This window comes from Camelina sativa, chromosome 9 (genome assembly GCF_030686135.1).
Source record: "Camelina sativa cultivar CO46 ecotype springtype chromosome 9, ASM3068613v1".
NCBI lineage: Eukaryota > Viridiplantae > Streptophyta > Magnoliopsida > Brassicales > Brassicaceae > Camelina > Camelina sativa.
Window position 1 is genome coordinate 24,970,510 of NC_141888.1, and position 25,222 is coordinate 24,995,731.

The window sequence follows — 25,222 nt, forward strand, 5'->3', positions numbered from 1 at the left end:
CGTTATTTCTCTTATGTTTCAAATTTCTTGTTACTTTGGAAAATGACTACTAATAATTTTCTTATGAATTTAAATTTAAAGTTTTCCACTGTACATTATTAGAAAATTTTCAGTCAAAACTTGAAAAGAAAACAATTTTTAGACTGGTAGATAAAATAATAAATATTGAATAAGAATATTGAAAAGCTTCGTATTTTTATTCAATTTCCAAGCCAACATTTTTGGAATGTTGGTGTAGACTATCTGATTATATATGGAGGTTGTTTTTTTTCTAAACAAAATTATATAATTTAATACATGATATATACGTTTCTCAAAATGGTATTATTACTTTTATATTAATACAGATAAAGAAAACATTATATATATTTGACCCCAAAATAATACTACATTCGTTTGGTCAACTTACTAAATACGATATCTATGACTGAGAATCAATAACTGATTGGTGGTTTAAGACTATAAATAAAGGGGTCATTCACTCTATTCTCTAATAAATTCATAACACAAATACATAATAACCCCAAAAAAAAGTTAAAAGAAGAAGAAGTGATGAGGATGATGAAGGTAACGTTGATGGTTGTGATGATGATGGTGTTGCTCGGAACCATAATAGGTGAGGTCAAGGCTGATGAGGCACATGAGATTTGTTTGAAACGGTGTGTGCAGTATTGCGCTCATGAAAAGCCTGAGGATAAGAATTGTGTTCGCCAATGCATCTTTTTTAATTGCGGTCCTCCTTCTCTTCCTACCAATGTTTATCGTTCGAAGTAATATACTCCTACTATTCTTTTTGTTTTCATATAGATTTGCTAATTTGGATATAATTATTTATAATCAAATTGACATGGTCTTTTTACTTTTTGTTTCCTATATAAGCAGGATGAAGGCTGCACAGAATCACGGAATCAGAGAATAGATTATTTAGACCAAAAACATATATAGATATGAAAGATAAAAATCTTGCTTTATAAGCACTTTGATGTTTAGATGAGTTATTGGCTTGTTTGTTGCTACTGATTTTAATATACAAGTTTACAATGATTCAGTTATTGGTTCCACCGATTTATTGTTTGAGTTTTTTAGAAAAGTTATATATATATATATATATATATATATATATATATATCAAATCAAAATGTCACAAGATCTAAAGACACTGTTGAAATTTATTTAATTGCTATGCTTTTAATCATTTACATATAACAAGGTTGATTTTTGCTTTTCACCTTAATGTATCCATTTGTGATCACTTCAAAAAATAAACAAAAATACAATCGCAATATTTATATAGTTTTGGTAATCCATTTTAACTACACACTAGTTATGAACCCCCCTCTGCGTGCGTGATTAATTTCAAAAACTATATTTACTATAAGGTTTGTAATATATTATATACACATAGAGTTATATTTATAGATATAATTATTCGTAAAATCATCTACAGTTCAAACTTATATTAGTTTGGTTTCATTCAGTTTGTGATTTTTGAAATAATAAAGGTTTCAGCATAAAATTAAGATTCACAAAACAACATACCCGAATCTAACGTTTACCGAATTAGTGATTATTCAGAATTGTATAAAACTTGTTAATTATGAAACGGATAAAAACCATCAAAAAGATTAAAACTTCTCGAAACGAATGACCTAAATTCTTAAGCAGGTCAAACCCGTCCCGGTAGCCATACTCCATAAGGGGTATAATATTTTTTTATTTATAAAAACTCGTCTCTCGAAATCTTTAAGAAATAATATTAATATACATATATAAGATTTTATATTTTTTAATATGTTAATTTTGAAATTAAGGAATCTTTAATATACATTAGTCTTATATATCATAAATTTTCTATATGAAAAAACTGAAAAGTAGAATTTGCATAAGTTTAAATATTTTATAATTTAAAATAAATTTAAGATGCCATCAAATTGTCTTTAAAACATTTTCCAATATCTATTATTCAAAATTAATTACAATTTTTTTTGGTAAAAAAATTTAAACAATAAGAAATAATATTATTTATATTTTTGAAACTATGATTTAAATATATATATTTTACATCTCATGTTATATTTTTTATTATATTATAATACATAGGTTTTGAAATTTCAAAAACATGTAGGGGATAATATTTATTAATAATTGAATAATATTTACCAAGTTTTTAATTTATAGGAACAAAATATTGTATATATAAATAAATTGAATAGAAATGGTAGTTTTATGTATTATTATAAAATATTAAGGGCAAGTAATAAATTAGGCACAAAGCTCTCTGGCGATGATACGTCAGCTTTTCTTCAAGAATGCTTCTCTTTAATATATAGGGGATACATGGAATCATATACGCACAAGAGCAACGATTGTGCCTTGGCATCATGGGGTTTGCTTCATGCACGCCACACCAAAGTTCTCTTTTCGTACTTGGCTTGCTGTGCAAGACAGACTATCAACAGGGAACCGCATACTCAAATGGAATACTAGATCTTTAGGTACATGTTTCCTCTGCAATAGTGCTTTAGAATCTAGAAACCATCTTTTCTTCTCATGTAGCTTTGGCTCAGAGGTTTGGGGAGCTACCGCAAGAAACATCCTCAAATCAAAGTAAACAACGAACTGGTCCTCCCTTCTTAACTCAATTTGCGGGTAAAGGCATGATCGTCTTGAGTGCTTCAAGGCACGTTACCTTTCTCAAACTGCCATCTACACCATTTGGCGTGAGCGAAACTCGAGACGTCATGGACACTCATCCAACGCAGCATCTCGGATAATTTTAATGGTGGACAGAGAGATTCGAGACCGGTTCCTATCTCTTTTCCTCCTAGGTGATAGAAGATATGAACAAGGGTTGTAACTTTAGTTCTCATCAAGATCTTTATTTTCAGCTTTTGAACTTTCATCAAAAACCTATCAACTATATGATGCACTTGTGGTAAAAAACTAATTTTCTTTTAAATATAATTTAACATTAAATTCACAAAAAAAATATAATGGTATGAAATGATGAGTGTGGTTAAACTGTCTACGAGTATAAAAACAAAATTTTATGCCACCGATCGACGTCATTTAATCATGTAAAAACTCAACTGCGTATCATTATAATATTCATTATGCAACACATGTTTAACTTCTGCACTTTAGTAGTTTGGATTTTGGATTTTGTAGCATGTGAAACACCATAGTTTTTTGCTAAAATAATTTGAAAAGGGATCAGGGGTAAATATATCATTTTATCCTCGTTATGAACAGTCAAAACGTTCAAATGGATCAAAGATAACGACAAAAAAATTGTAAATATTATTCCCTATATATATTTATATATATATGTTGCCTATGATTTCTTTCTTTTTCTAAGAAAACTAAACTTTTTTCTAATAAGATCAAGTATTGAGCATTAAGTAGGTTACAACTACAAAGAACGTTATTTCTCTTATGTTTCAAATTTCTTGTTACTGTGGAAAATGACTACTAATAATTTTATGTGAATTTAAATTTAAAGTTTTCCACTGTACATTATTGGAAAATTTTCAATCAAAACTTGAAAAAAAAAAGTTTTAGACTGGTAGATAAAATAATAAATATTGACTAAGAATATTGAAAAGCTTCGTATTTTTATTCATTTTCCAAGCCAACATTTTTGGACTGTTGGTGTAGACTATCTGATTCTATATGGAGGTTGTTTTTTTTTTAATTAATTAGATAATTTAATTCATGATATATACGTTTCTCAAAATGGTATTATTACTTTTATATTAATACAGATAAAGAAAACATTATATATATTTGACCCCAAAATAATACTACATTCGTTTGGTCAACTTACTAAATACGATATCTATGACTGAGAATCAATAACTGATTGGTGGTTTAAGACTATAAATAAAGGGGTCATTCACTCTATACTCTAATAAATTCATAACACAAATACATAATAACACCAAAAAAAAAGTTACAAGAAGAAGAAGTGATGAGGATGATGAAGGTAACGTTGATGGTTGTGATGATGATGGTGTTGGTCGGAACCATAATAGATGAGATCAAGGCTGAGGATTACTCACATGAGGATTGTGTGAAACGGTGTGTACACAGGTGCTTTGATAACCCTGATAAGAATTGCGTTCGCCAATGCATCTTTTTTAACTGCGGTCCTCCTTCTCTTCCTACCAATGTTTAACGTTCTAAGTAATATACTCCTACTATTCTTTTTGTTTTCATATAGATTTGCTTATTTGGATATAATTATTTATAATCAAATTGACATGGTCTTTTTACTTTTTGTTTCCTATATAAGCAGGATGAAGGCTCCACAGAATCACGGAATCAGAGAATAGATTATTTTAGATATTTAGACCAAAAACATATATAGATATTAAAGATAAAAATCTTGCTTTATAAGCACTTTGATGTTTAGATGAGTTATTGGCTTGTTTGTTGCTACTGATTTTAATATACAAGTTTACAACGATTCAGTTATTGGTTCCACCGATTTATTGTTTGAGTTTTTTAGGAAAATTATATATATATCAAATCAAAATGTCACAAGATTTAAAGACATTGTTGAAATTTATTTAATTGCTATGCGTTTAATCATTTACATATAACAAGGTAGATTTTTGCTTTTTCACCTTAATGTATCCATTTGTAATCTCTTCAAAAAATAAACTAAAATACAAGGGCACTATTTATATAGTTTCGGTAATCCATTTTAACTACAGACTAGGTATGGACCCGCACATACGTGCGTGATTGATTTCAAAAACTATGTTTACTCTAAGGCTTGTCATATATTATGTACACATAGAGTTATATTTATAGAAATTATTTGTAAAATCATCTACAGTTCAAGCTTATATTAGTTTGGTTTCATTCAGTTGTTATTTTTGAAATAATAAAAGTTTCAGCATAAAATTAAGATTCACAAAACAACATACTCGAATCTAACGTCTACCGAATTAGTGATTAATCAGAATTGTATAAAACTTGTAAATTATGAAACAGATAAAAACCATCAAAAAGATTAAAACTTCTCGAAACGAATGACCTAAATTCTTCAAACCCATCCCGGTAGCCATCTTATTATATAAAGTTTGATGTCAAAATTACTAATTAACGAGAACTTCTCGAAACGAATGACCTAAATTCTTCAAACCCATCCCGGTAGCCATCTTATTATATAAAGTTTGATGTCAAAATTACTAATTAACGAGATCGTGACACATGTCAAATATATTAATTAGATGTTGACACATGTCAAAAAAAAATTTTTGTTGTAGACATATTAGGACAGTTAATTATATTTACAGTATTTTACATGTTTTTATTTTAAAAATATATTTTTTTAACAAAAAGGAAAACTAACAAAATCAATATATTTTCCATTGTATGCTAATTATTTTATGCATGTGTTCCCAATAAAATTTTACATGTGTAAGCAAAAACAAAATTAATAAAGCATGTATATTAATCAATAAATAATAAATAATAAAGTTAGAAAGAATACCATAAGTTATTTCACATAATTTAAGTCAGAGATAAATTGTATTAATCATTGTAATATAAAATTTTTATTGTTAGTAAGCACACAAAACCTTAAAAGAGTAATGAACTTAAAAAAAAAAAATTTCAATACATGATGTGTATTAGTATAGTTTTACATATTTTATTTTAAAGATTTTACTGCATGTAGTAATATGAGAAGCCTGAAAAAAAAATGAGTTTGTAGGAATGAATTTTTGGTTAATTGATGAAAATTGACAAAAGTATTACTTATGAAATTAGAACATATAAAAGAATAATATTTATGATACATTTGGATTTCCAAAATTTTTGTGGATGTTAACTGATTTTCTTACTGATTATTTTTATCATTAAAGTTAAATACTAACCAATATACATATAATCTCATATGATGATCATGTTATTTTATTTTTATTAAAATTTTAACTCTAATCCATGAAGAAGTGAATTATGGTTTTACGATGAAATAGATAGTTAAAGAGAATTTGCTAAAAATACCCCTTTTGATATACCCCTTTTCAAAAATACCCTCTTTTCTGGCCATTTTTATTTTTGCTCTCTTTTAATTTTTAATGACCATTTTACCCTTAGATAAAAATTATTTTATTCAATAAAAAGAAAAACAAAATTTTTCTGCCAAAAAATTTCCGACATATTTTCCCGCCAAAAAATTTTCGAAAAAATTTTCCCGCCAAAAATTTTGTTGTCAAAAAACTTTTGATAAAAAATTTTCCGCCAAAATTTTTCCCGCCAAAAAAAATTTACAAGGTTTTTAAAAGGTTTTATAAGGTTTCTACCTTATAAAAGCCTTATAAACACCTTGTAAAGACTTTTACAAGATATTTTAAAGAGTTTTAAAAGGTTTTTTAAACAACTTGTAAACGCTTTTACAAGATTTTTAAAAGGTTTTTAAAAGGTTCTCAAATAGTTTTTAAAAAGATTTTTAAAAGGTTTTTAAACATCTTGTAAACGCTTTTACAATGTTTTTAAAAACCTTGTAAAAGTTTTTATAAGATTTTTAAAAGGGTTTTAAAAGGTTTTAAACACCTTGTAAATGCTTTTAAAAGCGTTTACAAGGTGTTTAAAAACCTTTTAAAAGCATTTACAAGCTTTTTAAAAGCATTTACAAGCTTTTTAAAAGCATTTACAAGGTTTTTAAAAGTGTTTACAATGTGTTTAAAAACCTTGTAAACGCTTTTAAAAGTTTTTTAAAAGCATTTACAATGTTTTTAAAAGGTATAAATTTTAATATTTTTGGCGGGAAAAATTTTCGATTTTGGCGGGAAATTTTTTTTTTTGGCGGAAAAAAATATTTTTTTTCGGGAAAAATTTTCGATTTTTGGCGGGAAAAAAAAAATTTTAGCGGGAAACTTTTTTGGCGGGAAAATATTTTCGATTTTGATGACTGTACATTCTTGCTGTCACTCAAAAAGAGTAATTTGGTCATTTTGTATATAAAGAGGGGTATTTTAAAAAATAGTCAACATGAAGGGATATTTTTAAAAAGGGGTATGGAAAAAGGGGTATTTTTGAGAATGCCCCATATGATTACTAAACTGAATGTCTAACGATGGAATTTATTCCAGATTTAAAAATTTTCAAATATTAATATGTATCATTTAAGAATATTAGTAATATTTTTTATGTTTGATTTTATAATCTCAAAACATGTATTTTTGTAATTCATATGTTAAAACATAAGATAATTCGAAATAGATTATAATTTATAGGAATGGATCTTCAGTTATTTGATGAGAATGTCTCTATATCTTTATATATGTTTTTATTTTATAAATTTCACTCATTTAAAATTGATTATGACATGAGGTAAAATTAGTACTTATGAGATAACAATATAACAAATAAATATTAAATAATGTTGATTCATATTTTTGCGAATTACATTTTATAAATTTTTATTCGTATTTTCAATTCTTACTAAGATATAGGTTTGATATGATGTATTAATTGTGTTTGATATAAAATATTTAGTTCTCTGCATAAGATTAATATATAATTAACCTTAAAATATGTTTAATTATGATGATATAGATATTTAAATGGCACTCCCTGTCCTATAAGAGTTTTTGGGTAAAAACACAAAGATTAATAAACAGTAAATATTATGTCATTTATAAAACTTCAACCAATAGAAAAATATACTGCATAGTTCAAATAGTCATAAATTGTTATATTAATAAATATTATACATAGAAATTTGAGAAATTATTATAAAATAGAGCAAAAATGTCTTTAAACTCTTATATAATGGAACTGAGGGATTGTTAAAATGAAATATGAAAGGTTCATATTCAATATTAAAATGCTACAAGATAAAATCTAAAAACATGTATATTACTACTTAATTATTCTCAATTTTTTTTTATTTTTACCCGGGTAATAACGCGGGCCTTATCTAGTACTCTATAAGAGGTATAATATTTTTTTATTTATAAAAACCCGTCTGTCGAAATCTTTAAGAAATATTATTAAAATATATATAAGATTTTATATTTTTTAATATGTTAATTTTGAAATTAGAGAATCTCTAATATATGTTAGTCTTATATATCATAAATTTTTTATATGGAAAACTGAAAATTTGGATTTGCATAAGTTTAAATCTTTTATAGTTTAAAATAAATTATGATGCCGTCAAATTGTTTTTTAAAGATTTTCCAATATCTATTATTTCAGGTCAAAAAATTTTAAACAATAAGAAATAATATTATTTATATTAAAGAAAACATGATTTAAATATGTATTTTTACATCTCATGTTATATTTTTTATTATATTATAATACATAGGTTTTGAAATTTCGAAAACATGTAGAGGATAATATTTATTAGTAGGGAAATAATATTTACCAGTTTTATAATTTATAGGAACAAAATATTGTGTATATAAATTAATTGAATAGCAATGATAGTTTTATGTAATATTATAGAATATTAAGGACAAGTAATAAATTGGGCACAAAACTCTCTGGCGACGACATGTGAGCTTTTTTTAAGAATGATTCTCTTTAATATATAGAGGATTTAAAATATTTGATTAGACCAACTAACTCTCACGTACAAAAAGTAACCACCGTTACTTAAAAAATTATCATAATTCATTTTTACTACATAATTTTATAAAAATCTAAATCACACATTTAAAAAAAAAAAACTAAAACTAAATCACACAATAGCATGCATTGTTCAAACAAAAATACATATGAACTAAAAAGTAGCATGCATTGTTCAAGCATTCAAGTATTTGACCAAGTTGAATTAAATTACCAACTTTAAATATTACATTCAAATGCGTTTTTTTTGAATAGTTGAAGTGTAACCCAAATCCAGGATCGGTTTGACTGTTTTCTCAAATCTTGAGTTGCCGAGGCCAATTAAAAACTAGCTAGTGCACTCTGATCTTGTCGTATTTTCGTCATTGATATACACACACACACTTTGCGTCTCCACAACATTTAATTTCACAAAATCCACTTAATCATCCAACGTTACCTCAAATTATTTGATAAAGGTACGGTTTAACATCAAAACCAATATTTTTTTTTGCTAAAGTATATATACTTGTTTCTCCATCTCGTTTGTAGTCTACAATATTAAACTTCAATTGTCCAACTAGATTTCTTTATTTTCTAGCACAATCTCATGCATGTACTTTTCGTATATATAAATAAAACTTATAAAGGATAATATAAAAGTGAATATTTCTTATTTCTATCGTTTAGTCAAACTTTAAATTTTATATTAACTTTTTGGCCATTCATATATCTATATATATATATTACACACACAACTATGACCAACAAAGAAGAAAAAAACGTACATAATCTTCTATCTAAATCAAAAGAAAAAAACTTAAAAAGATGGAGATGACGAAAAAGAGTATGATGATGATAGTGATCGTGATGGTGATGGCCTCCATAACCATAAGAGAAGGAGAAGCAGTAAGATTAAGATGGACATGCAAACAAATGTGCATCGACCAATGTGGTGGCCGCATCACTGTCCCTGAATCACCTTGTCTCCGTAAATGTCTCCACGAGAAGTGTGGCTCTCCACCTCATTTGTAATATGCAACTCATAACCTCTTATATATATATATATATTGCGTATATGGATCATGCGTATATTTTAATTTGTGTTGAATAATGATTTATATTTACGGCGACATTGCAGGCCGGTGAAGACTGTAGGAATGAGAAACATTAGAGGGTAGATCGGCAAATGTTCTAATGTATTAGTATTTTAATGTTGTGTATGAAAAAAATCCACCAATAATTAAGATTAATGAAAAGTCCCTTTCTTTAGATTCATGAATGCTGCTAGTAAAATATTTATGATAGAGCTTTTTAGATCTTGAATGGTAACAACCTATGTCGCAAATGAAAAAGTGGAGACGAACAAAACAATGCACTGCATAAACGAAACGTACGTAGTTAATGCACTTAAAAAGGGTCTTTGACTCTCTCTAATGTGTGAGTTGAATGGAGTCAAAGACCCTTTTTAAGATTATTTTATCTATCAAAATAATATTATTTTACGTTGATTTATTAAAAAAAAAAACATACACAAATGGGCCTTTTGAGGATAATAGCTATGAGCCCAATGAGTTTGGATTTTAGCAACTCTAAAAAACGGTGTCGTTTCGAGGTTCTCATCTACAATCTCCGTGGTTAGCGTTTTTGAAGCATTTCGAAACTCAAAATCAAATTCAAATGGCGGGCTAAAATCTTCGATTGAGTAGTCCCTCTCTCTCTCTTTCTATGCTGATTTAACAGATTAGTGGCATAGCTGGTGGAGATACAACGACGATGAAGACTATGGCGTCTCTGGGACTCATGTGTGAGAAAGATTTAGATGAACAGCGTAGTAAAATCGATTCCTTCATCGCTTCTCCTTTCCAGAGATCGATGGACTCTTTACTAGAGCGAGTTCAAGCCACTGCACAAAGCCAAGGTAAAATTTCAAAATTCGTATAGTACCCACTCAATTTCGTATGACCCAACTCGTAAATTTTAAACATTTTTGGGTTTAGGTTCTGTCTCTGTGAAATTAGGGTTTTCTAATTTGAATCGGACTGGTGAAATTGAGCGGTTTTGTGGAATTTGTATTTGATTCTTATAGCGGAACTAGCAAGTATGAAAGCAGATCTGAGAGAAGCAGAGGATGAGTTCGTTAAAGTGTTGGCAGGTATCATCACCCACCTTCACATCTCATTACCTCAAAAGCTTTAAACTTTGAACTTGTTCTTTCAGTTTCTTAAATAAGATGTTTAAATCACAAGATTCTCTCCTTGGTGTATATATTACTAGATTTTGCTTTTGTTAGAACATCAGTATCATGTTTTGCTGAGTTTGGATATCTTACCGCTTTGGGATGTTTCGATGATGTATAGTGAAGACCCGTAAAGAGGCACGGCAAATGGGGATAAGGGATTCCATTTCTGCTACACAGTCTAGGATTGAAGTTCTTAGAAGAACTTTGCAGTTACAGAAGTCAAAGAAGGAAGAGTCTGTGAGAATTATCTCCCAACAGTTGCAAGGTATTACATAGAAGTTTCATGAGTTAGCTACATGCTTTTGGGACTTTGTAAAGTGAAGATCTAGGAAATGTACTCTTCAATTTTACTTGTAAGAGATCACATGATTTACTGAAGACCAGGCTAACATATTTCTATTTATCTTTCCGGTAAAGCTTTGTCAACGTCTGAGGATAATTCTGAAGACAAAACAGATATTAGCGGAGCCATCTCTTGGTACAATCAGGCTCTCGGTTTTCATGTTGAAGCTGGACATGGTATAATAAGAGAGAATTGAGTTTGTAACAGTCCTAGTTCTTTAGTTCTGAACTTTGACCCTAAAAGATCTTGTTGTTTCAACTTTTCTTGCAGGAGTTAAATTCACATTCACCAACATTGATGCAAAAAGGCCGACACGCGAATTTTCATTCACAGTTCACTATGGAAATGAAATGTACACACGTGAGTATAGTGGGTATATATTTTTCTTTGAAGATAGCATCAACTACAATTTTATTGTTTATAAAGAATCTTGTAACATGATACTGTTGCAACCATTGTCTTATATCAGTATTGGATTGCGACCTGCAATTGGATGAAATCAAAGGGATGGTTCAAGAGTTGAATAAAACCAATGACCTTTTCAGATTTGTTCGTCTGATGAGGGAGACGTTTCTGAAATCCACTTTATCTGGTAAATAGTCTCACGCATATCTTTTCATAACCTCAATCTCAAAAGTCTGAAATATTGTTTTCGATATATATAATGTTGAATATGACCAAGACTTGTGTGTTTATTGGATTTCTTAGAGCTGCCAACACATTCAGAACATCTGCAACAGGAAACCTCTGTCATATCTGCTTCAGCTCCAGCTATATCATTTTCCACTGATACAAACATTTCAACTCCAGAGAACAGGAGATCTAAGGTTCAAGTGAATCGGCGACAGAAAAGAGCTAGCGATTCACCACTCCTGTCTCCAGTATCCACCTCTGCCACTCGGCGTTCTTCTCGCCTTAAGGTACTGAATACTCATTGTCTTCTAATTGTTACAACACCAAACCAAATTCAAAATATATCTTAGATACTATTGCTTCAAATTCAAAAGGTAGGATAGCAGAACCTATCTTCATAACAACTGGACTATATAATTAACTGATCGCATGGAGCCGATAGTATTTAACAGACCACTTAAATAGTGATTTCTCTTGTTACAGGGGAAGAAATGAAGGTGGAGCTCTGTTTTACTCTTCACAAGCATCTAGGAGTGATGAGGGAGTTTTGGAAACTGTTGTCAACAACAATCCGTTGTTTGAATTTCTTATAATATTTGACTGTTTTTTTGTAATCACGCTCACGCACAATGTTGATTTCGTTACTAGTGTGGGTGGCTATGCTTATACATCTATCGTTCTTCGTTATCACAAAAAGGTGTAATTTGAGTATGAAGAATGCAAGAATCCTTCGCATATGACAATTTACCATTGGCCTTATGCTCTTATCAGAGAACCTGGGCATTTGACCCGAAGGTCCCGTAACAAACTTAGCTGCAACTAGCTGCAAATTGATAAGAATCTAACCCTGCGAGCTCCATCATCTCTATTAGACGTATATGTGCAACAAGCTGCACATTCAGCTTGACAATCATGGATTCAAGGGTCACGATGATTGCCTCCATTTTGAAAGGTCTTTTTATGTTCCTCTCATGGTCTTCATGGGTGGTGGCGGTTATTATACTTTTCTAAATGTTGGCAGGTGCTATGTTCTGTTATCATACTTAATAGTTGACAATCACCAGTCAATCAAAACTACCAATTATTAAAGAAGGCCACAACAATATATTGTATCTTAATTGTGACCAAATACTCAAAAATAAATCAAACACCATTCTCCAACTCGCTCTCTTGCATAAGAGGATAACAATATAACCAGAAAAGCCATGAAATTACTCTCACCTTGCTCATGAAGGCGAGGAAGGGATCTTGTGCAGCCAACGCGGGAGAACAAACATGGAAATGTATGAGGGGTAAAGGCCTACAAAACTCAGAGTTTGATAGTCATTACAACAATCCAAGCTATTGTGACGCCCAAACTTGTCTTCATGGAAGTTAGTAGACCCCAAACATTGATGCATCGTGCACATCATGTACATTGTATTAGCATCAAAAGGGTTTATCGTCAGTGGAATGTAATTGAAACCGGTCTCACAACAAACTGGAGATATTTCAGATACTAATAGCCATTCCGGGCTATTTAGCCTCCATACACGTAACTTATGCTCTACATGTCCATCATCTTTGACTTGGGAGACCATGTTCATGTACATGATAAATCCTTGAGATGTTGTGCAAACTCTTCTTAAATTTGTTTTGGTTCCAACGTCAGGGAAAGCTGTAGCTTGACATCGATCAGATTCATTACCAGTAGCGTAGAAATCATGGGATACAAGAACCTCTCCATAGTCGCCGATCCAGTAAAGGCTTCCGTTCAAGCTAATGGGGTTGAAACCATTCAGAGAAGACAAAAGGAGATGAGATTGGAGTGTTTTGAAACTCCATAAGCCAGTCTCGGATGAATATATCAGTAAACTCAGGACAGACACGTTACTTGTATCCATCAAAACAACTTTGTAACCTAAAAAAACGTCGTTCTCAATTTGTGTGACAAGTCCAGAGGTGAAGAAAAGACCACGTGTAGGAGGAGGAGGATGAGGGATTTCGACACATTGTCTTGAAATCGGATTAGCCACATAGTAAGTGTCTGTTACACCAGAAGTGATCAAAATCAAGCCAACATGGGTGTAAGCCTCGACGAGTGTAATAATAGGGTATTGAGTATTGAATCTGTGGGTTAAGAAAGAAGAGATGTAAGAGCTAAGAGATCGTTGAAGACCCCAAGTCTCGCATCCGTAGTGAGCCACGACTTCATCATCCGGTTCCGGTAGGACTCTGCACATGAGTGACCATGAAGAATGCGAGTTTTGATGGAGAGACATGAAAAGTTTGCGGAATAAAGGAGACTCCACGAGTGAGTTCCATTGCTTGCAAACTAGTTTGGAAGTGGTGATGATTTTTATCGGTAATCTCGCTAGTATCATTGCCCATAGATCCTCTGTTATGAAGAAACTCATCTCCTTCTTCTTCTTCATATTCTTCTCCTCTGTCTCCATCCCAAAAATATTTAAAGATTTTAATCGGCTAATGTACGCATAAGTGATAAGTATACTCATCTATATAAGTATATCATCAACTGGAAAAATAAGAAAATTAAAATAAATAATTCGTATTTTAATGAGGTTTGCTTTTTTATTTATTTTATCTTATTTTCTCCCAAATTTTGAACAACTGATTATCCTATTCTTATTTGAATTAGAGTTACTTTTGAACAATTGATTATCCAACATATGTCTTCTTGAAGCGCAAGCATCAACTACACTACAATGTTTGTAACGAATCTACTATATAATCTACTACCTGCAACTGTTTAAAAACTTGTGCAAAGATAAAACACACAACACAAGTTTTTTCGGCAAATTTCTCTGCCTTTTCTTTTTGGCTTTTCTTGTTTATATCCACAATATTATTATATAGTAGTAATATATTAGTAATATTTATAATTTTAATTATCTAAGTGTCTAAAATATTCAAATTTTTGGATATTTTTTATATTTTTAGTATTTAAACTATTTTTAAGTAAATTTGGATTAAAAAAAATACTCTAAGTTTTTAGATAAATTTACTATTTTAGAATGATTTAGACAAATTTGAATACTAAAATTTTGAGTTTTGAGAACTTCGGTAATCCGAATCCGAACCCAAATCATCTTACATCTCAATATTTTTTTAGTTTTATTAAAATTTTGTTTATGTATGTATCTTCACAGGTCACTAATTCGTATTCCAATTATATTTGTATCTCCAATACAGACAGAATATTGATATGTGCCAAGAGACATTTATATCCTCACATAGGTCTTAGAAAAGTGATAGCGATATATATTGGCAGTCACTCATTTAAAATTCAAGTAATAATATATAATAGAAACTATATAAATCATGTAAACCCAAACTGAATAAAATGCAATATGAAACGATACATACAACTATGAAATTAACGTTAAAATTAAATCTAAAAGTTGAAAACATTGGATGGTGAAGAAGAAAAGCATAACTGTTAATTAGTGTTGGAAAAAAAGAGAAGAATCTTCCATCTTAGTAAGTGAGACCAAAATTCATGTTATGAATAAATTCTCTACGGAATTTCATTATTCTACATTTAAGTGATTCAACATAATCTTTTTCCTGTAGTGAGTATGATGAAGTCATTTCTCTGCCTTGTTACGCTCGCACTGTGCTTAGGACTAGCTTCCACGTCGAAGAAGCCTACCAAACAATATTATTCTAATAATGTTTATTAAAAATAATTAAGCTTGTGTCCTTTGATTAACTCGACCGTCTGTCCAATAATTTTTAATGGTTTAATCCTGACCATGTTACACCTTATGGGTATAGTTTGGTCAGACAGCTCGAGCCGTTATGGTTCCACACCTACTACCAACTTCTTCTTTTTCCGTGTGGTTGATATGATCATAAAGGGTATTCATGTGGAAGAGTTAAAAATAATTGGTTAAGAAAATTTGACTAAGAGAACATTTATTTATTATATTCATATATCGGACCAACAACGTAAAAAAGCATTAGTCAAATCACACCATAAGTTGTGGCTTTCAAGCTTTGCAATTTGTATCCTCTTAATATGTTCAATACATTAAATTTATTAACAAATTTTAAATAACAAGAAAAATAATTAAAGTGAAAAATTAAGCAAATAATAAGAAAAAGATAAGTAAAACATAAGCAAAACCTAAGGAAAAAAAAAGCAGAAATTAATGGCCCGCTAAGTTGGCTCACAATCCACATATACTTGACGAACACTCAATTTTTCTAGTTATTGTGGTATACCGTAAACACAACACTATAATTGTAATCTCATGTCCGTTTGAACTATGAAAATTTTTGTTTTCTTTTTGATAAACAACAAGTCTGAGAATATATTTGGAACACTGTAGGAATCTCAAATTACTCATGTTATGATTATGACAAATTGACAATAATGTGTAAATGTCTTGCAGCGGGACACATATCAGAAGACAGGGTGTCTTAATCTTGAATATTCTGGGTTCGTACAAGTCAGTAACCAATTTGCAGTAGGTAGTGCATTTTCTCCTACCTCTTCTTACGGTGACAGCCAGTTTGACGTAACAATGTTCATTTGGAAGGTTTGTGTACATTAGACTTTTCCCAATTTAAATCAAATTTGTTAGTTCTCTTATTCGGTTAAAATGCTCGTCCCCTGAAACTTAGTCTCGATCTTGCTATTTGAGAGTTTTTAATTTCTTGTTGTAATGTATTGTTTTGGAATCGTAGGATGCTAACGATGGGAAATGGTGGCTGATCATTGATTCATAGTTGATCGGGTATTGGCCGGTGAAGCTGTTCACGCATCTAGCTCATGGCCCGGCGAAGTGGGTACAGTGGGGTGGCGAGATTGTGAACACACACAGCTACGGTCAGCACACTACCACGCATATGGGTCAAAACTAAGATACAACATTGCTTATATTTTTAAAATATAAAATATTATATTTAACTTATTAAATATTTGTTTGCACTGTACATCGTCGCAGAGACATTTTATTAAAATCTAAGAAATCACAAATATTATATTTTATTTAATATAATTTATATAACTAAAAAATAAATCAAAAAGTTAAATCAAAATTTCTAAACATGACCGCTTCAATATAGGTTTTGTTTTATTTTTAGGATATTACCAAATTTATATGATTCACGGATTTGAACATTGTATCATGTAGCCCAAAACAGATTGAAATCAGAGTATGAAACTAAGTAAATGAAATGTAAAAGATTATAAAATGTATAGCACGAGTAACTATCTATACAATTCCATGTGATATACTCATATAGTTGCTTTTTTAATTGTTTTTCTTTTTTTTTTTCCAAAACATTACTTATATAATATAAGAATTGTTTAACTTTTAAATAATGAAAAGGCTTAAATCATGATATCAACTGATTTTTTCCTTTTCTTGATTAAAACTTATCAAAATCATAACAAGGTATCAAAAGTATAGTGTTTCCAATTTACATAAGATAATGCTTTTTATTTTGAACTTAATATAATTGTACCAAAAAAAAATCAGAATACATTTATTCATAAATCAACTCAGAAAATCTCAATTTTATAATAAAGATATTTTAATCAATTAAAATAAAAAACCTACTTTCGTCAATAGTATCAATAAAACAATTATTCATAACATTAATATTAGATTATAACATATGATATTTGAATAACTAGAAATCCAATCTTTCTTACACATAATTTTAACCTTAGTTTTTCAAAAATATCTACACAAATTATTTTACTAGAAAATCATAAATAATAATTATGATCAATCATAATATTATTTTTCTTTAAATAATTATTTTGATCATTCGAAATAAAAATAAAAATAATTATCCACAGAAAACTATTAAACCTCCACTATCTAAAGAGTGCGGATTACAATTTTTTTAGCAAATTTTTACAATTGATGATCTTATTTTCTAAAATATTTCGCTCATTCACAAATTAATTCAAAATTTGAGAGGATTATATATATATAATTTAATATAATGAGATGATTAACAAATCGACTAAATTCTCTATCGTACGATAGGTAATATATTGTCCTGTCACACTATTCAGAATATATATATTTTACGGGTTAACTTATTTTATACTTATAAATATTCAGATTTTATGATTTTGCACTGTGATCAATGAGTTTTAGTAACAAAAATATTTTGTTATACTCCATTCTACCTCCCACTTATATAATTTTCTTGCGTTTTAATTTAGTTTTTACGTTGACTCAATACTGCTACAAATTGTAAATCGGATCACGAGTAAATAAGAGTTTTCTTGATTCTATCAATTTAAAAAAAATTAACCAATTATATCCAAAACCTAATAATGGTAAGTCATTAAGTCTATTGTACTGACTATAGTCGAAACCAAAATATAAAACTAAGTAAATTAAATTTATAAATTATAAAATACATAAAATAAATCAAATAAAGATAATACTATTATTTTGTAACTAATAAATCAAAATTTATGTAAATATTTCCCCGCACTGTACAGTGCGGGTTATCATCGAGTATATATGTAATAGGTTAAGAATCTGCTTCTATCAATACAACACGTTCGTAAGCAATATTCTTTCTCCAACGGTAAACAAAGTTCTTCGTTACCCAGTTTTGTTATAAGACCTGATTAGCATTTAACAATATAGTTTTTTTGTCGTTAAGTGATATAAGTTCTGATGAATCCTATGGAAAATACTTGAGAAGGCTCTCCGACTGTTTTAGGTGTTCTTAATAATCTATCAAGATCCAAGACTGAATAAAACGTTGTGGTAAGAAGAAATAAAAATATTTTAAAACTCATTTTTTAGAAACAATTATTTGCATCATATGTGTAAATAATAATTCCGTCTAACTTTCCTGATCGGTATCAAAATTATTAACTACACTGGTAAAGCCAAAAAAGCAAGGAGAGAAGCCAAAAAACCTTCCAAGAACCGGATGTTTGATCGAAATAGTTTGAGACCTCATAAGCATTGATCGGATTCACATTCATATGCCAAAGTTATGATATTTTAATATTTGATTGTTTAATAAAATAAGTTGTTATTTTTTATCATCAGAGTATATTTTTATTATAAGAAAAAAAAAATAAACAATTGTAAATAAATATCTTTTTTTTGTAAATAAATTGCTAATGTGCCAATATTCAGAGATTAAAATTAATGTTGCAAAATGAATTGCAATCTTTACGAATATATAATGATATTACAACTATATTTTTATCATCAGAATATATTTTTTATTTTAAGAAAAAAATAAATAAACAATTGTAAATAAATAGCTTTTTATTGTAAATAAATAGCTAATGTGCCAAAATTAAGAGATTAAAATGTTGCAAAATGAATTGCAATCTTACGAATATATAATGGAATTACGACTATATATTTGTCGTAATGTGATAAAGAATTGCATTATCAATATTTGCAACTGTTTTGTTTTGATTTGATCATCATCATAATATATATATGCAACAATCGTTTATAAAAAAAAAAAATCAATTACTGTTTTTTTATTTATGACGATTTATGGTTGCACTGAAACCGTCAAAATTATGCGACAAATTTAAGTTTACAATCATAGTCAACGTGCAAGGATGACATCAAAGAGTGTCAAAAACCTTGTTCGATATACAGTGGAACCTCTATAAATTAATACTCTTTAAATTAATACTCGCTATAAATTAATAAATTCTTCTGGTTCCGAGTTGGGTCAGTGTAAAAAATAACATATTTCGATAAATTAATAAGATAATATTTTTTCAGAAATCCTATGTAAGAATATGGTCCTATCAATATCATAAATTAATAATAAAGGTAATATTAATATATATATATATATATATATATAAGAAAATCTAGTGAAATATGACTCTATTGTTGCTTGCATATTCTTGAATTTGCATTTTTATTGGAGTTCATCTCTAATCTTTTTCATTGCCGTCTTCTCAAATCGCATCCAAAAATTATGGAGTATCCTTAATGCGATAATTTCTATTTTTACATGTAATTGGTTCTAAAATTACCGCAATATCTTCTTTGACTTCGTCATTACCATGAATTATAGTAGCAATTTCTTCTTAACTCTAAATTTCTAACATTTATCATAAATTTTTACCTAAACTCTAAACTTAACAATTACAATAGCCAAGATTATAAATTAAGAAAATTATTTAATATTATGAATGATTACAAAATATCTTATTTTATAATATAATTTTTTTAAATTATGAAAATTAAAAAATCTCTTCATAAATTAATAAAATATTAATTTATCGATAATTTAATAATTATTAATTTATCGATAAATTAAAACCTCTATAAATTAATAAAATTTCATGGTCCCGACCTTATTAATTTATAGAGGTTTTACTGTAAAAGGTTTTCTTACTTCTCAAGTTGTGTAGGCAATGCCTTATATATGATTACAATATTTAACCTAAACCGAAAGTATGGAAATAACCCAAATATACAACATTTATATGTTAATTACACATATGAGCCCGGGCTCATAATTACACATATTGCATTATCAATATTTGCAACTGTTTTGCTTTGATTTGATCATCATCATAATATATATATGCAACAATCGTTTATAAAAAAAATCAATTACTGTTTTTTTATTTATGACGATTTATGGTTGCACTGAAACCGTCAAAATTATGCGACAAATTTAAGTTTACAATTATAGTCAACGTGCAAGGATGACATCAAAGAGTGTCAAAAACCTTGTTCGATATAAAAGGTTTTCTTATTTCTCAAGTTGTGTAGGCAATGCCTTATATATGATTACAATATTTAACCTAAACCGAAAGTATGGAAATAACCCAAATATACAACATTTATATGTTAATTACACATATGAGCCCTGGCTCATAATAAAGAGATGGTTCAAGAATTGAATAAAACCAGTGACAATTATGACATTCAAATTGAATATACAGTATACTGATACTAACTTGTCACAGGGTAAGAAACAAAGGTGGAACTCTGTTTTACTCTTACAAACAGTCTCCGACATGGCATGGTACTCTGCTTCAGCCAAAGAGCGAGAGACCACATCCTGTTTCCGTGTCTTCCAAGAAATCGGAGATCCACCCAATTGGATAAACCAGGCAGTTAGTGATCACCGTTGCAGCGGACAACTGTTATAATCGGCATCACACCAAGCAGAGAGAGGAAGATCAGTTCCAGATCGGAGTAAAATACCCTGACCTGGATTACCCTTGAGGTAACAAACAACACGACAAGCTGCCTGCCAATGTTCCACCTTTGGAATATTCATGAACTGTGACAAGATATGGATTGCATAGGAGAGATCCGGTCGAATAACAGCAAGATAAATGAGACGGCCAACTAAACGTCGATAACGAAAAGGGTCAGGTAACAGCTCATCATCAACCATAGCCAAGTGATGATTCTGTTCTATCAGATGAGAGACTGGTTTGGCGCCAAGTAAACCCGTGTCGGAAAGAATATCAAGCGTATACTTGCGTTGTGAGAGATACATGCCTGTCGAATTTCGAGCAACCTCAATGCCCAAAATATACTTAGATATACGAAGATCCTTCATATGAAAACAAGAGCTCAAGTAATCTTTAAACTCGGTAATGACCTTAGTAGAGTTCCCCGTAACAATGAGATCATCAACGTAAACAAGCACATGAATGCGGCTGTCGTCATTAGCAAACGTGAACAGAGAATAGTCCTTTAAACTCTGTTGAAACCCATAGCCCTTAAGAGCTGTAGAAAGCTTTGAAAACCAGCAACGAGGCGCCTGTTTAAGACCATACAGAGACTTGTGGAGACGGCAAACCTGTGTATTATCAGCAGTACAAAAATCCGGAGGAAGTCGAATGAAAACCTCTTCTTCCAAATCACCATGAAGAAAGGCATTATGGACATCCATTTGGTGCACTTCCCAATCCCGAGAGACCGCAACCTCCAAAAACGAACGCACCATCGTCATTTTACAAACAGGTGCAAAAGTCTCCTTGTAATCAAGACCCTCAGTCTGATTATTGCCAAGAACGACCAGACGAGCCTTGTAGCGTTCAAGTGTTCCATCAGAACGGTACTTCAAAGTAAACACCCATTTACAACCAAGAGCCTTCTTTCCCAGAGGTAAAGTTTCAACTGTCCAAGTACCTTGATCTTCAAGAGCAATAATCTCAACAAGAACCGCTTCGCGCCAATTCTCATCAGCTAATGCCTCAGCATATGTGCGAGGAATCACACCCGCAGTTATCGCAGCAAGGAAGGCACGATGATGTTCCGAGAACTGGGAACAATTGATATAAGAGTCAATGGGATATCAGCTCGAATCAAGAAAAACACCATCAGACTCCAAATGAGTTGTATTTGTCACATAACCATCAAGACGTTTAGATTTAAACTTTTGGCGGCATCCTTTACCCATCGGAGCATCATCATCATCATCAACAACAGACGAGATAATACACTCATATGTCTCAGCAGAAAGATGAGGAGACGGAGACAACAAAATCGGCGACGAAGGGGAAACCACACCCTCCAGTGAAGACAGCATAGGACTCACAAGAGGAGAAGGTGGAGAAGGGACATCTGGTACAACAGGATCAACTTCAATCTCCGAATCCGCAACAAGAGGAGTTGCAGCAGGTACAGACGGCAGAGAAGGAACCAAAACTTCTTCGACAAAAATATCCTCGTCATCTTGTATGTAAGGACGAGGAGACAGTGTAATCAGCGATGGTGGATACTCCAATACAGCCTGAGCGAATGGATACTCAGTCTCGATAAAGATCACATCGCGAGAGGTGGAAACAACACCACTTTCAAGATCATAAACCTTCCAACCCTTTTTCCCATAAGGATAACCAAGAAAAACAGAGCGATTGCTCCGAGAAGCAAACTTATCACCACCATGGCGTTGATTATGAGTATAGCATAAGCAACCAAACACTCTTAAATGGTTCATAGGCGGTTGACGCTGATAGAGCATCTCAAAAGGCGTCTTATCCTTTAACACCAACGTTGGCGTTCTATTGATCAGATTGCCCGCCGTAAGAACACAAAAGCTCCAAAATTCCACCGGAAGATGAGCTTGACAACGCAAAGCTCATGCAACATTAAGTATGTGACGATACGTTCAACTCTCCCATTTTGTTGGGGAGTACCGACAGAAGAAGTCTCGTGAAGTGTGCCATGTTCTCGAAAATATCCACCAAGGCTGAGGAACCCAGAACCATTATCACTGCGGATAGTCTTTACTTTCTTATCGAACTGCCGTTCAAACATAGAGATATATTCACGCAAAGTAGAAGCAGTTTTAGACTTATTCGGCAGCAAATAAATCCACACAGCGCGAGAGTAATCATCAACAATTGTTAGAAAGAAACGAGAACCACACATTGCTGTTGTCCTATACGGACCCCATAAATCACAATGAACAAGATCAAAAACCGCCGAAGTTGTATTAATGCTCAAAGGAAAAGTCTCGCGTGTTTGCTTGGAACGAATATAAACGTCACATGTTTTAGAATCAAAACCACTACTACTACTACTACTAGAATCTGAAAACTGAAACAGCTCCATTGTTGTGGATGAGGGATATCCCAAACGACGATGCCACACATCTTTAGGCTGCCGGTCCAAAACGCGTGTCACCGCTGCAGTCGCCATCCCTCTGAAAAAGTACAGACCATTGTCTTGTTCACCCGCTCCAATCACCGTCTGTGTGATGCGGTCCTGAACAACACAAATCTTATCAGATATCTGGAAGATACAGCTCCTATCTCTGGTTAACTGAGAAACCGATATAAGATGACATTGCAAACCATCAACAAAAAACACATTCAGTAACCGAAGATGAGACCCAAGAGAAACTTTCCCTTGCTTAGTAGAAATAGTAAATCGACCATCTGACAACTTGATGAACATAGGTGCCATATCACAAACATCCAAGAGAAAATCAAGACAACCCGTCATGTGATTCGATGCACCAGCAGTGGCAATGATCCAAGATTCAATGAAAAACTTACCCGAGAGATGATCCTGAGTACTCGCTTTTCTTGTATTAAGCATATCCTTCAGCTTTCTCCACTCTTGATCATTAAAGCCACTAAACCCCACCACGATCAGCCTCTGTAGTCGATGCAGAGCCCACAAAAACTGGTGTCGAAGTATCGACATGATGAGCTTGCGCCGTGTCAACATGCTTCGGCGGAACAGATACAACACGAGGATCAACACTCGCACTTCCAGAACTTCCTTGCATTGGAGGAGGAAGTTTGGAACGTGGACGATCACCCCACCACCACGGATAACCAATCTTACGAAAACAGTGGTCAGCTAAATGTCCTTTCCGGCCACAGCTTGTAGATAACGCAGACGGATCACGCAGTTGTGGCGACGAAGTCGGACGAGGAGCAAATTGAACAGCAAAACTAGCGCCTTCATTACGTGCTTCCAACAACTGACTAGCACGCTTAGACTCCTCATCTTGTGAAACAGCCTGATATGCTTCATCGACAGATGGAAGGGGATCACGGGAGAGAAGAGAGGACTTAACTGCACCAAAAGTACTTTCATCAAGCCCCATCAAAAATTGATGCAGCTTATCTTCTTCCCGCTCTTTAGCAATTTCTGCAACTGTCTTGGCACGTTTGAAATCCGCAAGACTCGCCCATACATAATTTTGTTAGCTTCCCATAATACGCCTCAACTGCAGATCCTTTTTGTTAACAATTTGCCAATTCAGTTTTGAGACGCTGTACTCTTTGTCCATTCTTTACAGAAAATCGCTTTTGTATTTGAGACCATAGGTCATGACCGATTTCATGATGAGACAAAGAGCTACTCAAATCCGGTGCTACCGTAAGGCGGATCCAAGAGACCACCATCACATTATTTGCCCACCAATCTTCAAGGTCATCGGAATCATCATCAGGTTTAGGGATAGTACCATCCACAAAACCAAATTTCTTTCTTGCCCACAAAGCAAGTCGAAGATTCATTGTCCACTCATCATAGTTAGGACCACAAAGTTGTGGTTGAGAAATCACAGATCCGGGATTATCTCCAGCAGAGAGATCATAGGGATCGATCCGACGTCGTGCCGATTCGACCCGTACCTTAGCTCCGGAAGACAGAGACGAACCGTTCTTCGTAGTAGATTCGTCTTCTGACATGATTTAAAGAGATGTATACCAACAGAAGGATTGGAGATACTAAGGTCAAGAACAAAGGAAAATCGAAGAAAAAGACTTAAACAAGTATGGGTATAGAGGATCGAATAGCCTAAAAATTTAGGTTTTGCTCTGATATAATGTCAAAAACCTTGTTCGATATAAAAGGTTTTCTTATTTCTCAAGTTGTGTAGGCAATGCCTTATATATGATTACAATATTTAACCTAAACTGAAAGTATGGAAATAACCCAAATATACAACATTTATATGTTAATTACACATAT

General features: G+C 31.5%; 3 protein-coding genes and 2 pseudogenes across 3 annotated transcripts; 3 read left to right on the top strand and 2 right to left on the bottom strand.

The window, feature by feature from the left end:
• Window positions 1-498: 498 nt before the first annotated feature.
• On the top strand, window positions 499-1,052 carry LOC109126610 (uncharacterized). The gene is made up of 2 exons (XM_019230310.2): window positions 499-770; window positions 880-1,052. The coding sequence occupies exons 1-2, from the start codon at window positions 553-555 to the stop codon at window positions 917-919; spliced, it is 258 nt and encodes an 85-aa protein (XP_019085855.1). The 5' UTR covers window positions 499-552; the 3' UTR covers window positions 920-1,052.
• Window positions 1,053-9,348: 8,296 nt separating this feature from the next.
• Window positions 9,349-9,843, top strand: LOC109126573 (uncharacterized). The gene is made up of 2 exons (XM_019230256.2): window positions 9,349-9,602; window positions 9,713-9,843. The coding sequence occupies exons 1-2, from the start codon at window positions 9,400-9,402 to the stop codon at window positions 9,750-9,752; spliced, it is 243 nt and encodes an 80-aa protein (XP_019085801.1). The 5' UTR covers window positions 9,349-9,399; the 3' UTR covers window positions 9,753-9,843.
• Window positions 9,844-10,183: 340 nt separating this feature from the next.
• Window positions 10,184-12,524, top strand: LOC104711300 (kinetochore protein SPC25 homolog). Its single transcript, XM_010427990.3, has 8 exons — window positions 10,184-10,492; window positions 10,661-10,726; window positions 10,932-11,078; window positions 11,231-11,332; window positions 11,427-11,516; window positions 11,626-11,748; window positions 11,865-12,076; window positions 12,273-12,524. Exons 1-8 carry the CDS (start codon window positions 10,348-10,350, stop codon window positions 12,282-12,284), a joined length of 897 nt encoding a protein of 298 aa, XP_010426292.1. The 5' UTR covers window positions 10,184-10,347; the 3' UTR covers window positions 12,285-12,524.
• Window positions 12,525-13,015: 491 nt separating this feature from the next.
• On the bottom strand, window positions 13,016-14,065 carry LOC104715397 (F-box protein At3g28330 pseudogene; annotated as a pseudogene).
• A 9,397-nt stretch (window positions 14,066-23,462) lies between these two features.
• On the bottom strand, window positions 23,463-24,651 carry LOC147938702 (uncharacterized; annotated as a pseudogene).
• Window positions 24,652-25,222: the final 571 nt, after the last annotated feature.

What these genes read in the sequence shown, in the direction of transcription:
- LOC109126610 (XM_019230310.2), top strand. Translation starts at nt 553, where the DNA reads ATGAGGATGATGAAGGTAACGTTGATGGTTGTGATGATGATGGTGTTG. An exon ending in ACCAATGTTTATCGTTCGAA is followed by an intron (nt 771 to 879) that starts GTAATATACTCC and finishes TTCCTATATAAG; the next exon opens with CAGGATGAAGGCTGCACAGA.
- LOC109126573 (XM_019230256.2), top strand. Translation starts at nt 9,400, where the DNA reads ATGGAGATGACGAAAAAGAGTATGATGATGATAGTGATCGTGATGGTG. An exon ending in TGTGGCTCTCCACCTCATTT is followed by an intron (nt 9,603 to 9,712) that starts GTAATATGCAAC and finishes GCGACATTGCAG; the next exon opens with GCCGGTGAAGACTGTAGGAA.
- LOC104711300 (XM_010427990.3), top strand. Translation starts at nt 10,348, where the DNA reads ATGAAGACTATGGCGTCTCTGGGACTCATGTGTGAGAAAGATTTAGAT. An exon ending in GTTCGTTAAAGTGTTGGCAG is followed by an intron (nt 10,727 to 10,931) that starts GTATCATCACCC and finishes GATGATGTATAG; the next exon opens with TGAAGACCCGTAAAGAGGCA. An exon ending in TCTGAAATCCACTTTATCTG is followed by an intron (nt 11,749 to 11,864) that starts GTAAATAGTCTC and finishes TGGATTTCTTAG; the next exon opens with AGCTGCCAACACATTCAGAA.